The sequence below is a fragment of the Alnus glutinosa genome, chromosome 1 (assembly GCF_958979055.1).
Source record: "Alnus glutinosa chromosome 1, dhAlnGlut1.1, whole genome shotgun sequence".
In the NCBI taxonomy this organism is placed as follows: Eukaryota; Viridiplantae; Streptophyta; class Magnoliopsida; order Fagales; family Betulaceae; genus Alnus; species Alnus glutinosa.
In genome coordinates, this window is record NC_084886.1 from 23,012,167 (window position 1) to 23,028,674 (window position 16,508).

Below are 16,508 nucleotides of genomic sequence, written 5' to 3' on the forward strand. Positions count from 1 at the left end.
AGTTGTAACTATCAGTTTTCAGTGGGTCCTAAACATTTGCACAGGGTGAGCCCTGCCTATAACACATGCAGGCTCTCAACAGAAACTGACCAACAATCGTGCACTTGTCAGAAATTTTATTGTGTCAAGCATTCCTATACTAACTATTAAGAAAAAGTTATTATTCAAAGCCAAAAGGGTCATCATGTATGTTATATAAACATTCTTTGGTGATTAGTTACCATGAATTTTTTTTTTTTGGTCTATTTTTAACCATATGTTTTTTCTTATATACTTCTTGTGTATCTGGAGGCACCGTACCCTTCTAATGATATTTTTATTACTTATCGATTTTTTTTTTTTTGAAGTCGGATATGAGGTCAATGTTGTGCATCACTTATGAGAAGAGAGATGCGAGTGTTAGCTAATTGGCAGTTGCCATTTGAGAGACTTTTAATCCAAGAATTTTCAAACCAAGACAATAGGCATGTTCAATTTGTTACATCTTCTGATGAACCTAAAAACAGTATAAACGGCCCAAGAAAACTATAGAACTTGAATGCGCATATGAACCAGATATTGTGTTTTTCATTGTAACTTTTTAACAGCATTGTATATTTACCAGGTGTCTCACATCAAATAATTGCTTGCCAGTGTATTGAAGAATTCGAAGTGGGATTGTAAGAATAATCACTTTGTTCCAAACTATGTAAAATCATTGGTATAAGATGAGTAACAAGGTTGGTACCCAGGCAATGTCACAAGATTCATTTCAGATGGAGACCACTGCTTAAAAACCTCAAGCGAAAAACCGCCACTGATCCAACCAGGTGTAGCAAAAAGAACACAAGGTCCAGGAGCAGCTATCATAGAACGGTCAAAATTGAGAACTGCAACATCCAAACATAATCAATAAGATGCAGAACCTATCAAAGAAAAAAAAATAAAATCTGAAAAAGTAGAAGTTTTCATTGCTTAAGATACTGAAGACATAGATTGATTTAATTAAATTGGCGGTTTAAGGCAATTCCGTTTGTATAGACTGTCATGTTCAATGTTATTGTATTATTTGTTGCTATTTTTTAAGAACTAGTCCTGGACAGTCCAAATCTATGGGAGGGTAAAAAGGAAATAATTCTTTGATATCTATTACCAAATATGCTTCCGCAGATTTAATTGACAAACCTGATTCTTAGCTTTGAACTAGTTCAAGATACTAGCTGAAGTTATAACTACATTATATAGATAAACAAATTTTTCCCATGCTACTGAAGAATGATAATTGAACGTTTTGGCAATTTTGCCATGCCCCCCTGTCCTAAGCTGTGATCATGGTTTGGCATGTGTAAACACGCCCTGAGATCTGCAATGCATTATTTCCCACATCAATCCGTTTACCTTCAATTTAGATTGGGATATGCTTTGTAAAATTGACTCAATAGAGCTAAACTAGACAAAAAGATACTCATTTGCATATCATACTGATTTATCTTAAAAGAAAAAAGAAAAGAGATTTTGTCAAACGATTTTTGAATGTTTTATATAAATTTTATATTATATGAAAGAACGCTAGCAACCTATAACAGTTCCGACGATCCTGGAACATGCTATCTACATATGCGCGATTATCCAAAAATGCTAGTCATAATTAGGACTCCCATATCTAATTTTTTTTTTAATAGGTAATAAAAGAAATAGCATTAAAAAAGCATAAAGGTGCCCCTAAGCATACATGAAGTATACAAGAAGGACACCAAAACAAAAGAAAAACAGAAAACAAAGTAAGAACACCTGAAAAAACTCAAAAGACAGAAGAAAGGCTACATTAAACCCCCAACTTCTTGCCTCTAACCCGGCTAGAACCCACAACCTTAGCATCGAAATTGATCGAGCATTCTAAATTCTGGACCTCTCTTTTCCCTTTTTTCTTAGGAGCAGAGACAGAGTGTTGCCCCTCATCAACTAAAGTCAAGAAATCCCATATTTACTTATAATAGCTAAAGACCTAGGATATATTCATTAGGGTTGGCAATTTTTGACATGACCCGTGAATCCGACACGAAGTTATATGGTTTGGGCTTAGGCTAAACGGGTTCAAGTCATAAACGGGCTGACCCATTTATGACAAGTTTATAAACGAGTCAACCCGTTTATTTGTTTTTTTTTTTAAAAAAGAAAGAAATATCAGCGTGTTTGTACTTTCATTGCTGATGGGGTGTGTTTGCTGGCAAATTTGTCGTGTCATCTACTTACTACATGTTTACATAACATTGATGATTCTCTCCTACTTTTGATTTCTGGCTTCCCTATGTTATTTATCATCCTTGTTTCGATTATTAGTTAGATCTTATGAGTTCTGTTAAGAACCATTAGAAAAAGAGGTAAATTACATGCGTAAGTGAAGATAAAACCTTTAGAATGAGGCACTGTTCTCGTGGCTTGGTGCTAGAATGATAGTAACTTAAAGCAGGTAGTTGGTAGCTTGGTGCTAGGGAGACTTCTCATTGTTAGCCTATTGTTTTAGAAATGGCAACTCCCATTGTAAAAGAGGCTCAGCATTTTCAAATTTTAGTTTAAGTCAAATGCCCCATTATTGGCTCAGATATTCCTAATCCAAATTCAAAACCCATTTAAAAAAATCTTTAAAAAACATTCGGGTCGTGTCGGGTTTAGGTTGGACTAAGCGGGTTGACTTGAGCCCGCCACAATTACTCGTTTTACGAACCCTAATTATTATTCACACAATATCCTCACAATCTACATTTATATAGTGATGGGGCACCACATTCATTGTCATTCTCCTTGATAGGAGGATCCCCATTGCACTACATTTCCCCATAGCAACATGGACTTTATCAAGTTGGCTCTAATACTATTTGTCATGACCACAAAAAAAAAAAAAAAAAAACTATTCATAATTAAAGTTTCGCATATCTACTTGTATAGCCCATATCAACTGAGCTTATACCCAATGTAGGACTTACCCGTCAATACTTTCACAATCTATGTCTACATAGTCACAAGGTACAACTATTTAACAAAGCTCAATAATAAATGATATAGAAGAGTATTGTTTCATACCGTCATTATCTATATAAATACAATGAGACTAGTTTTTCGACCTGTGAACAATTCTAATCTGCAAAACTTGAGGGTAGGGGTGGAAACATGAATACAAGCAAAGATTTAGGCAGTTTGAATATTAGTCTACACAGCAAGCATTCTCACTGTGCTAGTGTGGGAATGAAAATTACAATCTGTGTTGTAGATAGAGAGGAATTTACCATAGGGAAACAATATATTTGTATCTGCTTTTTCAAACAAGCCAAAGAGTATTTATAATTTTGCTTCTTTTTTTTTTTTATTTTTTTTTTCAAAAACTTTATTTGGTAAATTTAAAAAGAAAAATCCATGGTTATAACCAAAAAAAAGTCTCATGCGAGCTTGATTTTTTTTTTCCAAGTATCTCACGAGAAAATGAAATATGTCATGCTAATTGTAATTTTATCATTAAAAAAGTAGCAAATACAAATAAAAATCATAAAAAGGTGCTTGGAAGAGAGTAGGGGAGAATTATTGAAGTAGGAATGAGATCAGATGGAAGAAAAAAATTCTAAATAGAAAGCTTTAATTTGAAATGCTGACATGTTTGTATTAAAGAAATAGGAATGCACTCTTTAAGTAGCAGAGAAAAATAAAAAAAACCCTATAGCAACCAATTTTAGAATAACCAAGCACGCTAAAGATGACATAGAATAAGAATATGCTCTTTCAATATGAAATAATTTCTGGATTTTGGAATATGAAGGCATCTTAGCAATAGCAAGTTGCCTAAGAATGAAAGGGATGGAGGATGTAACCCACAAAATTAAAACTGGAAACATAGTAGCTGTGGCAAGAATATATCAAAGAAGTTTATAAATTGCAAATGATCAGAGTGGGAGAAAGTATATATGCCAAAGACGAATCACATTTGTCAAATTATCAGACATGAGGAGTAGACTTGTAGATGCTATAGGATACACTATTACGTTACAATAGATGGGCCATGGTTTGAAGTACAAGTCATAAATATGTGTGCGTGCACGCGTGTACATATATATAAAGTATTCCACCAGTTGACTGAAGACTTGATTATTGTTTTATGGACAAGTCCAGCATGGAAGAGAATAGGAGCCAGTTGGACAGGAAGCTTCTGAAAATGCAGTGCCCTTTTGTAATTAAGGAGCTAGAAGAATAAAGAGGCTATACAAGCACCCCAAACCAAAATTTGCCCAACCTAGGTCTTCCCCGAAACCCCTAGTAACTAAGGTAAATTATGTAAAAGAAGCATCATCTCTAAACCAATTCCCAGAGAGCGAGCAGAAGAGGAATGTTTTGTTAGTAGCAACAAGAAAGTGTTTGTAGCCTTAGTGACATAAACAATAAAACTCATCTGAGCCACACGATCATGTACACAAATATGAGAATTTCTACCTTGTTCAAGATCTAGCATTCTACCAGAAAAATTAAATGAATAGCCATCGCTATTGCTACATATAATTCCTTCAACAACAAAAATTAATAAGCATAAACATAATTCTTAAGAAAATAATCATAATAAAAAATAATTCCATGAATTCATGAGGTGTTTAAGTTCCAAAGGAATCTAACTGGTAAAACTTCTAGAAAGAGCCTGCAAATAAATTCTCACTTGTCTTTTCACTAGTTCTTGTACCAGTATAAAGGACAGAAAAAATGAATGAGATACCTTAGCAAGTATAAGTTTCACAGGACAATTGCAGTCTATTAAAATGATAAGATTAAAATAATGATTTAAGTACCTTCCAGGGATTCAATTATAGTTAGCAATTCAATATATAAAAGGAGTGATTGTCCCTTGATGTTGTTGCTAAAAATGAAAAGGAAAACATGATCTATTCGTCTAACAGAACCCAATCTCTCCTCATGGATGCAAAAGTAATTAAAGCATCAAAATATGGAAATATGTCTTCGAATTGCGATTAGAGCTGTTAAACATGCATCTTAACATTCTGAGAGGTTGTAACAAGAAGATTAGGGAGCGTTTCTGTAGAATATCTTATGAAATTAATCTTGTTAAAAAAGGCAACGGATACTAGCAGATTCAGAAGCTTCAAAAAAACCTTTAGCTCAATTTCTTCCTTTTCCTGTGAAAATATATCAGAGGGTACTGCAACTCCAAATCCTAACGAACAATATTAAACTTGATGCTCCATCCTAAAAAAATTAAGAGAAAGAAATGTTGACATACCATGTTTAAAATCGAATGCGTTACGTGTGGAATATGTCTCTTTGACCTTCTGGCTGGTCCAACTGATAAGCATTTGATAATATGTATTGGCTTGCATGGTCAGACCTAAAGGAAAAAATAGCCATATCACTAATTCAGGGGAAACACTAAAAGGAAGAGAGCTGTTGAAAAACAAACTTGGCACATTAGTAACTTCTAGTTTTTAGTAAAAAAGGATTAGTGAACTTCTAACTTCAGACAAAAAGATTGAAGATTTAGATCAAAGATGATTGAAAGATCATGAAGATTTGAAACCTGACAACTTGCAGTGAAAATGACTTATTAATTCATACAGTGCAGAAACACCACATGATATCAAGAGCATAACAATAGAAATTCAAAAAAGTATTCGCTATTATTCAGAAACCCCACATAATCTGCTGTTGTTAAAATAACATATGCTAAAAAGGTTTTCTTTTTGCCTTTTTTATACTTCTTTTCATTTCAAAATACTCCTATTGGAACAAAGATTTCAAAATATTTTAATTTATATTGTTCATTTTTTGAAGTGTTTTTTCTGCTTCAAAAGAATGCAACAAATGATTTGATTGTTGTATAAAAAAAATAATAGAAATGCTTTCAAAACACCAAAGAGATATTTAAGCTAAGCATTGAACTTCATGTGAGAGGATTTATTTGATTGCAACAAAATATAAGTGAAATACTTTGTTTTAAATTGTTTATTTTGCTCTTTATTAATTTCTTTTTTTGAATGTTCAGAATTATATATGAGTTTTATTTATATTCAAAAATATCAAATCAACAATATTAGACATTTATGCTAATTTTCTATTAATGCTTTAATAGTCAGAATCCAAGTTTTCTTCTTGCTATTCTTTTTCTTTATACTTCTTTTCATTTTAAACTACATGTATGGAAACAAATATTTGAACATGTTTTAATTTGATTTAACATGTTCAGTAATGTACCGGTGTATAACTTTTAGTATGATATATTATTTTATACGCCTTCTTTAACCTATAATGAAAAGTACAATAGAAATGCATTTAAATTTTGAAATTAAATTATTATGAAAGTTTTGTTCTAGTTTAAATAATAAGAGAAAGAAAAAGCTTAGCATTTGATGAATCACCACATTCATTGCGGCCAAGTGTCATGCATGCAATTAAATAACAAGATAGCATCCAAAAGAACAAACCTGATGAGAAGTAAATGGGAACCTTTAAATTCACACGCTCCCAGTAATCCTCCAACAAAATGCAGAGTTCCTAATTGATGATGAATAAAATGGTCAAAACAGAATTTCGCATTCAATAATACTAAATATTAGTTCACAATGAAATCATAGTATATAATTATTGAGCTGAGGGTGAAATATCAAAGATAAAACATAAGAAAAAGTATCAAATGCACTCAGGCACTACACAAATATAAGGCTCATATTGCCCATATCTGTGCAAAAGAAAATAAAATGAGAAAAGAAAAGCATGGTGACTATATCAAAATCAACAATCTGACAGATATGGCTTCTCATTATCAAACTTAGATAATATATGTAACTATGGAAAACAAAAAGAAAAAAAGACTAGTAGAACAGGTGAGAAGTTCACAAACAATTCGATATAAAAATACATGGAGAGCCATTGAGCTTTTTTTCAATTAAATTCAGCAGCATACTAAACCAACTAATATAGTTAATTGAAAAAAAAAAACCTAAAACTATATTGTCAAAGGCAACAGTGTTCAGGATTTTTTCGGTTATTTAATATTAGAATATAGATTAAAGAGAGAAGAGAGACGGACTATAAGTCAATTTAAATATGCTTAAATGTCTTGAAACATATCAGCATAATGAAACTAAATCATAAAAAAATATCACACGGAGCCACAAAAGGACAACAAAAGAACAAAGTTTTAGTGTTCAGTCCAAAAACATTATCAAACTTAGAAAGAACCTGGTTGTGCTTGGATTTAAGAAAAATAAGGATTTAATATCACCATGGTTGCATTTGGATGCAAGAATCATGACTCGGGTAATTATACTTCTATCCCTAATTAAACTCTTCAATACCTGTTGTTAATGACATAGACCTTTCTATCGCAAAACGCAAAGGGATCCGATCATGGACTTAGTATCCCATATCTAACTTTGTTCCTATCAGCATCTTTCACCTTCATATTGTACCTTTATTTCCAAATTGTCTTCTATGCCTAATCCTCAAAATTTACAAGAGGCACTTAGTAACCGAAAGTGGAGTGAAGTAAAGCAAGAGCAAATGAGGGCCCTTCACAAAAATAATAAATGGGAGTTCGTTGAATTACCTAATGAGAAAAAGGTAGTATGATCCAAATGGGTGTTTACTTTAAAGCATAAAGCCTATGGTTCCATAGAAAGATACAAGGTTAGCTTGGTTGCAAAAGGCTTTACACAAACCTATGGGATAAACTATGAGGACATGTTCGCTTTGTAGCCAAGATGAACTCTATCCGAGTCTTATTCTTGGCAACAAATTTAGATTTGCTGTTTCACTAGTTTGACGTGAGAAATGCATTTATTCATCAAGACCTAGAGGAAGAGGTATACATGAAGGTTCATTCGGTCTTGAATTTCCCTTTGCCAATGATGAAGTGTAAAAGCTAAAGATGGCATTATATGGATTGAAACAATCTCCTAGAACATGGTTTGAGAGGTTTTCCCGAACTATGCAGAGATTTGGTTACAAGAGTCAGGTTGACCAAACACTTTTATCAGGCAATCTTCAAAAGGAAAGGTAGTTGCTTTTACTGTGTATGTCGATGATATACTATGACAGGAAATGATGGTGAAGAAACACAAAGATTAAAAAATTATCTTGCTAATGAGTTTGAAATAAAAGACTTGGGCAATTTGAAGTATTTTTTTTAGTATTCAAGCAACTAGATCACAACATGGTATATTTCTTTACCAGTGAAAGTATATTCTTGATCTTCTTAAGGAAACAAGAATGCTGAAGCAATATTTGTATTTGGAGGGTGCTCTCTCTCTCTCTCTCTCTCTCTGCCTTAGTGGCGGCGCGTGAGAGGGCGTTACGTACGAGGCTGCATTGATTTGCTTATCAGAGGCCCGGTTGCTGTATAGGGATAGATTGTTGAGCATCGGGTGTTTGTGGGTCGCGCTAGTAGCTCGCGTAGGGGCGTCTGGCGGTGGGGTTCGTTACTGTGTGGCTACTTTTCGTTCGAAAATGTGATCATTCTCTGGGTCGGCCGCTTGGGTTTTGGGTGTTTTTTGAGATGGAGTTAAGCTTTATCGTGGAGTCGAAGACTTTTGTCTTCTTGGTTCTAGAAGGGGCGTCGACACTGAGGGTGGGGGAGAAGAGAAAAAGCTTCTCCGGCGAAATTTTCATTAGTTCTCCTTGCTCTGAGTGGTTGGCTTCGACAATGGAGCTTCTTGTGGATTTTCCGGAAGATCAAGATTTCATCAAATCATTCAGGGAAGGTTCGAGAGTCTTGATTGCTCGAAGAGGGTGTAACCAAGCCGGCCGTTTCTTAGAGGCAGTTTCATTCTGGATGGGTGGCCGGAAAGGGTTTATTCTGATCCCTGAGGGATGTGGAGGGTGGGGTTGGATCAAATTCTCCGAAGAGTTGAGGAAGACCGCCGTTTCCTTTTCTACATCAATGGGCGGGGGGGATGGGTTCTTGCATGAGTCGGTGGAGATTAAGGGGAAGAAAGTAGAGGCTTGGCCGGGTTTGGTTCCTTTCACGAAGGGGCCCTCCTTTGTGGAGGTGTTGAAGGCAGGCTTGGCCTCTGGCATGAAGAAGGCGCCTTTTGTGGGGGGTCGTTTGTCTGGGAGATTGGTTACGCCAGTGTGTGAGCTTGACCTTCTTCCGGCGGTGAGGGTGATAGATGCAGATCGGAGGTCGGTGTTGGACTGTTCTACCTTGGAGTCTCCTTCGTTTGACTGTTGGGTAAGGACCAGCCTCACCGTTCGATGGGTAAGACCTTGTTTCCACATGCGAGTTTGAAATTTGAAATTTCAAAGTTGCGCACGTGGAGTAAGCGGGTCATAGGTTTCAACTTGGATTTGGGCTGGGCTGCAAAGATGATTTTGGGCCGGCTTGCAAGAATCGGACGGAGTCGAAAGGGATTGCGTTTGGGTCACTTCTTGCGTAAAACTAATTCCTTACGGATGTCGAGCTTCTCGTCGGAGACGACACTGGTGGCTTCCTCTGGGCCGTGCGATCTCAATCCGTCGGAGTCTCCTGTTGGGGTTCCCTTGTGCGAAGATCGATCTGGGGGTGGGCCGTCTCTGGTTAAGTCGGTTCCTTTGTTCGTCTTCCTACCTCTGCCGATTGTGAAGACGCCGTCGCCGGCGACTTTGGTTGCTCCTCCGGCGTTGATTGGGCTTCTGTTTGGTGCAGAACTCTCCGTCTTTTCTGTTCCTTCCCTTTCAGGGGCTTCTGAGTTGGGGAAGAAGTTTCGTTTTTCCCCTTCCCCCTTGCTGCCTAGTCGACCATTTCAGCAATACTTCAGGAGGGCTAGGGAGCTCAGGGCAGGGCGTTCAGTGGTCTGGAATGATGGGTTTCTTACTGACTCGTTGGAAGCCTCAAAGCTGTCCGCAGAACCTGTTCTTCTTAAGGTTACGGGTGGAGAGGCTCGTGCGAAAAAGAAGACAGAATTTCCAGCGAAAAAGGGTCTGTTTAGGAAGGGATTTCTTAATCTTCCTCCGAGTGTTCCAGTCCCTCCTGTTTTGCCGCGGGAGGTCAAGGAGGTCGGGGTGGTAAGACCTTCCTCTCCTTCAAGTGGCTGCATCTCTCCTTGCTCCGTTGAGAGAACTGGATTCTTCGGTTTTGATCACAACGGGGAGATTGTAGTTTGGGAGAAGGAGGAAGATGACTATTGGGATGAATCACCCTTGGATTGGGCATTGGAAGGGGCTTTTGGGGAGGAGGCCTTGGCAATTAGGGAAGCCATGGAAGAAGATTTTCAGCGGGAGAAGATGATTGCGCGCCAAAAGTCTAAAGGAAAAAGGGAGCTACTAAATTTGCATAACTCCATCAATTATGGTGATGCTAAAGTTCCTTCTAGGAGTAGGAAAGGCAAGGCACACATGATGTAGGTTTGTCTGCTTTGGTGGGTGGGTGGTGGGTTGTTTTGTTCTTAGTTGGTTTCTACTGTAGTTTGTTTTGGGGTTTTTCTTCGTTTTCGAGGGGTTCGGATTGTGTTGGTTCTATTGGGTTTTAGTGGGTTAGCTTTGGTTGTTCCTGTGTATACTTAGGGGCGCCTTACGCTTTCTTTAATAAAGTATTCTTACTTATAAAAAAAAAAACAAGAATGCTCAATTGTGAAGCTGTTTTTTTCCTTTTTATAAATAATTTAGTTCATTGATAAGCACAGGGGAAAACAACCCTAGTACACAAGATGTATACAAAGAGAGTCACCCTTACATGCGAAAAGAAGAACAAAAATTCACAAATTCAAAAAAGTTAGAAGATTGAGAAATATTATACGCCCCTATCCAACTAAAAAGCAATTTGACCAGGATGTTGTTGAGCTTTTCCTTCGTCTTCTCAAGATCTTTAAAACATCATTTTGCTCTCTCCATACGCTTTGCAATAAGCACAACGAGACTATCCTCCACACATCTAGAATTGAACACCTGACCTCACCAACAATTTAACAATTGTATCACCCTTGCAAGCATAACCCATTGGACTCCAAAGAGGGTAAAGATCGCACTCCATAATTATCTTGCCACTTTGCAATGGAGTAAAAGATGATCAATAGATTCCTCGTTCCTCCAACACATGTAACACCATTCCACCACTATTACCCTCTACTTTTTCTCAGATTATCCAATGTTAAAATCTTATCATGAACTGCTGCCCACACAAAAAAAAACTCACTCTCAAAGGGACTTTATCTTTCCAACACCTTCAAGGAAAAGAACCCCTAAAGTAGATAACTTACGAAAAACAAACCTCACCTCAAACTTCTTCCTCTTTGAAGAAAACCACCGAATACAATTCTCACTACCTTGTCTCCATATGAGGGAATATAACATACCAAAAAAATGCAAGCACCAAATCTATCTCCCAATCTTGTATAGATCTGACAAAAGACACATTCCATTGAATAACACCATTGGAATATTGTATGTTGTCCACAACCCATGCCTCCTTACAAGGAGCAATACTAAATAATTTCATAAAAGCTTCCTTCATGGCAGATCCCCACACCAAACATCATGCCAGAACTGAATCTTAGATCCATCGCCCACTTTATACATGATACATCTCAAGAAAAATCCCCAGCCCCTCCTAATATGTTTCCATACTCCAACACCAAAAGGCCCCGCCACCACCTTAGAACATAACCACCACTCAAACTATCATATTTTGCTTCCACAACCAAACGACATAATGACTCGCGCTCCGTAGCATACCGCCATAACCATTTACCCAACAAAGCATGATTAAACTTAATTTTTTTAAGCCCAAACCACCATATTGCATAGGAGAACAAATTGTTGACCATTTTACTAGATGGAATTTAAACTCCTCCCTAAAACCTCCCCATGGAAAATCTCTTTGTAGTTTCTCAATCCTATTCGCCACATCCAAAGGAATAGGAAAAAAAAAGAAAAGAAAAAGAAGAGAGGAAGAAGATAATAAGTGGGCAAATTGGATAAAGTACTTTTGGTCAATGTCAACCTCCCTCCCTTCGACAAATATAGCCTCTTCTAACCCACCAACTGCCTTTCCATTTTTTCTACAATACCATTCCATATAGAAGTTGACTTGCATGGTGCCCCCAAAAGAAGTCCCAAATATTTCATTGGTAACACAGCCACCCTACACTTGAATATTTTGGCCAAACTTTCTACATCATCTACCTCTCCAATAGGAATGAGCTCTTACTTCAACAAATTAATCTTCAACCCCGAGACCCCCTCAGAACATAAAAAAAGACATCTCAAAATACGAAGATATTCACCATTAGCCTCACAAAAGATTAAAGTAGCATCAACAAACAATAAGTGCGACACAACCATTCCTGCAACATTTCTCGATCCCACTGTAAAACCATCTAAAAAATAAACACCGGGATTCACTGTGGCCGACATCATCCCAAAGACAACACCCTATCACTTTCTCCGTAAGTCATACACCGATGAAGCCTCTGTGGAATTTCCTCCGTTAACTTCCACACTTGTCTAGGAATATCCTGCTCTACCCTTATACTCTTCTCCCCCAAACCCTCATACCCACTTAACTGCACAAGAGCCCCCGCCTCACCTGCTTCCTCCACCTCAAGTATAATCCAATAGAGTAGAATAATAAGTTAGGGGAAAGTAGTGAGAATCCTCCGATGGAAAAAGGAAGATATCAAAGATTGGTTGGTAAATTAATTTAGTTGTCTCAGACCCGTCCAGATATTACCTATACAGTTAGCGTGTCAGGTCAATTTATGCATTCACTACATGAGACTCATATGGAGGCAATCTATGGATTCTTCGTTACTTAAAATACTCACCTGGTAAAGGTTTGTTATTTTCTCGACATCACTACATGAGAATATAAGCTTATACAAATGCTGCTTGGGTTGGATCAATTGTGGATTGGCGTTCTACTTTAGAATATTGCACATTTGCAAGAGGAAACTCAGGTACTTGGCGTAACAAAAAACAGTTTGTGATTGCCAGATCAAGTGTAGAAACTGAATTCAGAGCCATGGCCCATGGATTATGCAAAATACTATGGCTAAAGATTCTGTAAAAGAACTTGGATATGATTCAAAAGATTCCATGAGATTATATTGTGACAATAAAGCAACTATTAACATTGCTCACAATTCAGTCTAACATGACTGAACCAAATACATTGAGATTGACAAACATTTTATTGAGAAGAAATTGCATGCAAGCTTAATTTTACACCATATATGAAAACTGGAGAACAACTTGCAGATAATTTAACAAAGGGGGTTTCAAGTAGCATCTTTCATACATGCTTAAGCAAGCTAAGCATGTGAGATATCTTTGCCTTAACTTGAGGGGAAGTGTTAGGAAACACAATTAATTTCCTTTTATTCTCTGATTGTGTTCCAATTATAATTGTAATTTATAAATTAATCAATTTCCATAATAAATTGCACTCTTGTTCTATTTAAACATGTAGATGTCGTTTGGCTCATTAACCTAGAAAGAAAACAGTTTCTCCTTTCTTTCTTTCTTTCTTCTATTTTTCTTTTCTTGTCAACTCAACTCAATGCCACTAAGCGTGTATTATTCCTTACTTTCCATATCTTCTACATTAGGCATAGGGGAACTTACATTCCAAATAAAACTACTTTTGTGCTGTCCAACAGTCCTTTCCAACTAAAGTACACTTTAGCGTTTCCCATTGAACCCCAAAAGTTGTAAGAACAAAGGACCATAACTGTCTAGCAACTGAGTGATCAACCAATTCACAACTACACTTAACATGGAGCACCAGTCCAACAGAATTACATTCCTTGTAAGACCTTTAATGCTTTATAGTTAGGTACAACTTCATCTAAAAATTTAAACCATATAATTAAACTCTAAGCTCAGAGAGATCATGTTCAAAAAAGTGAAATTAACAGCTATACTGATGAGAAAACCTGAGCTCTTCCAAGTGCAAAAGTTGGAATCAGCACCTTCCCTCCGCCAGCAACACAATTATGAACCTACATCCATTTGTTAAAAAAAAAATAATCAAATAGAAAAAAGAAAAAAAGAAAAAGGAAGAACCATTGTAGGGCATAAACACAAAACCTTAAACTATGAGACAAAAAAAATGAACTCATGCAATATTATTACTCTAAACAAGTGTTCACCTGAATTCAAAAATAGTAAAATTAGGTCAATAATGTAAGAAACTAATAAAACATAAGCAGACCCATGCATATCAAAACAATGTCACCATTGAGAAGGAAAATGAAATGGAAGTGAAGCATTTAAATTTGGTTAATTCTGCGTCATCCCCTACCCACACTCATTAAATGTTTAATGTGAAATATACTAGAAAGCACAACTCGGCAATTTATTAATCTCTACTCCTTTGGATCCCTTTTCTTAAAAAAATTACATAAAGTAGTAAAATATTATTGAACAATAATCAGTAAATAGTCATCCAACGGTTCCGACCATTGATTCTAAACCTTAAAAATTATCAATTAAATAAATCTAAGATTCTCAGTTAAATGCAGCATATCAAAGATGAGGAATAGCTTACAAGATGAAAAGGTTAACAATAATTAATATGGTTGATATTTTCAAACAAGTTGTGCCCAATTTGGAAAGCCACAAGCACCATACTATAAGAGAATTTTTATTATGTACATTGAAAATCACAATGAAAAATTGACTATTCAATACGAACTTTCATATCTTAGAATTGATATTTTGACTGCCTTGATTGTTTTCAATGTGTTTTAAAACTAAAAGTACTTAGCTAAAGGTACAATTACAAACCTTTAAACAGCAAGAAGTTGGAAGAGTAAGTGCCATGACTTGTATTTCCCAAAAATTATAAAAATTAAAAATTAAAAAAAAGGACAGAATTGAACAGTAAAATCAGTAAAAATGCAACAAAAGTTTATGAGATTTGATGGGGTGATATTTTACATACAGCTTTAAGAAATTCCCTTTCCCGACTGTATTTTGAGTCACGTATAGTTGTTGCATATGTGGACCTGAAACATGAATATTATCAAAAAGAGAACATAATAGCTCTTCCAAACGAAACGCATCATTTAAGCAGGGGTATGCATTAACATCTAAGTAAGACAGGAGCTTTCGTTAGTACTTGGCTCTAAATTTTGCACCTAGAATAGCTAATAGGACTTCTCACAACTTAACCCTTTGGGTTTCCAACTGTAATTCCTCGGGGCCTATCCCCATCTCCCCTATCCCTTCACAGGTGTTACCTGAAGAGAAGCAAAATGGTATGGTCCCCCAGTAGTGTTCTTCTTATTAATAAAGTTTAGATATTGTTAGCAAAAAAAAAAGATAGGGCGTTTAGTGTTTTGACATTTGATTATATATCAATGAGCAAATAGAACAACATAACCAAACATTTTGATGTTTATTAAAATAAAAAAGTTACACTGATGTCCAATTCAAAAATGCTTTTTTTTCAGCTCAAAGTGTGCTGAATTCATTATGATTGGTCTAAATTTTACAATGACAGCATTGACAGGAAAAGTCCTGCCCTCCCACACCTACTTAAACACACACAGAATGAAGAGAGAGAGAGAGAGAGATAGATAAGAAAAAAGAGTGTAACTTCTATAAGGTCTTGGCACAAACCAAGCCTTTTGTGGCCTCCAATGAAAGGTTGACACCTCAGCTTGAAACAACAAAAGCAAATGTTACCAAAACACCGGATCTGACCCTTATATCAATCATCTACGAAAAAAGAAAACCTCCCCATTTACCTAATCTCTTGAGAGAAAAAACGCACAGCCACCACCCAGGCCGAGCGCCACCTTGAGACAAACGATTTACTTTAGCCTATGGAACACGGATGACTAGCCACTAGGTGCGGGCTTGAGAAGACTGAGTGGTCCAAGGCCCCCATTATTGCCACCTATAGGGGCTTCAACATCAACAGCTGTGAGACCTCCGTTGAGGCCAAGTTCTGTGCCACCCAAGGAAAGAAATAGTGGGATTCGAAGGAGTTCCAAGATCTTGATGCCTATCAGTACAAACACCTCTAGTGGGTCGGCACCATATACACCATCTACAACTACTGCACTGATGGAGTCAGATACCCTACTCTCTCGCCTGAGTCCAAGCGAGATAGAGACATATTATTCATCTTACTATTATTTATTTATATATTTATTTATTTTAGAAGAGCTTCTATGTTTAGAGACCTTTGAGCGTGAATTCTAGAGATTTCTGTCATTCATTATTTTCCACAATGTTCCACTGGCTCTTTCACTTGGCTTTTTTTTTTTTTTTTTTTTTTTTTTTTTTTTTTTTTTAATTGCTCTTATTTAATATGTAAAATTCATGCTTTTAGTATGTACTTAATTTTATGAGATGTGGGGATCTTTACCCATCGCTGTGAAAAGCATTATTTGATTTGATTTAGTTATGCCAAAAAAGAAAATCAAAGTCTCCAATTTCTTGTATTTGATTTGCTTCGGTGGTGGTTGTGCGTTTAGTCTCAAGAGAGGTGGGAGATTAGATAAATGGGGAGGGTTTTGTGTCCGTAGATGAGTGATAGAAGGGTCAGTTCCGATGTT

General features: G+C 36.4%; 1 protein-coding gene and 1 pseudogene across 1 annotated transcript in view; both read right to left on the minus strand.

Annotated features, from left to right (window-relative positions):
• LOC133877300 (cleavage and polyadenylation specificity factor subunit 3-II) overlaps positions 1-16,508 on the minus strand; it is a 45,344-nt gene that overhangs the window by 6,100 nt on the left and 22,736 nt on the right. The window contains exons 7-11 of the mRNA XM_062315557.1: positions 14,885-14,948; positions 13,875-13,940; positions 6,450-6,519; positions 5,252-5,356; positions 728-869 (exon numbers count right to left, since the gene is read on the minus strand). Of these exons, the coding sequence (XP_062171541.1) occupies positions 728-869; positions 5,252-5,356; positions 6,450-6,519; positions 13,875-13,940; positions 14,885-14,948 (447 nt within the window). The remainder of the gene's footprint in view (positions 1-727; positions 870-5,251; positions 5,357-6,449; positions 6,520-13,874; positions 13,941-14,884; positions 14,949-16,508) is intronic.
• Positions 1,805-4,535, minus strand: LOC133858346 (putative cytochrome c biosynthesis ccmC-like mitochondrial protein; annotated as a pseudogene).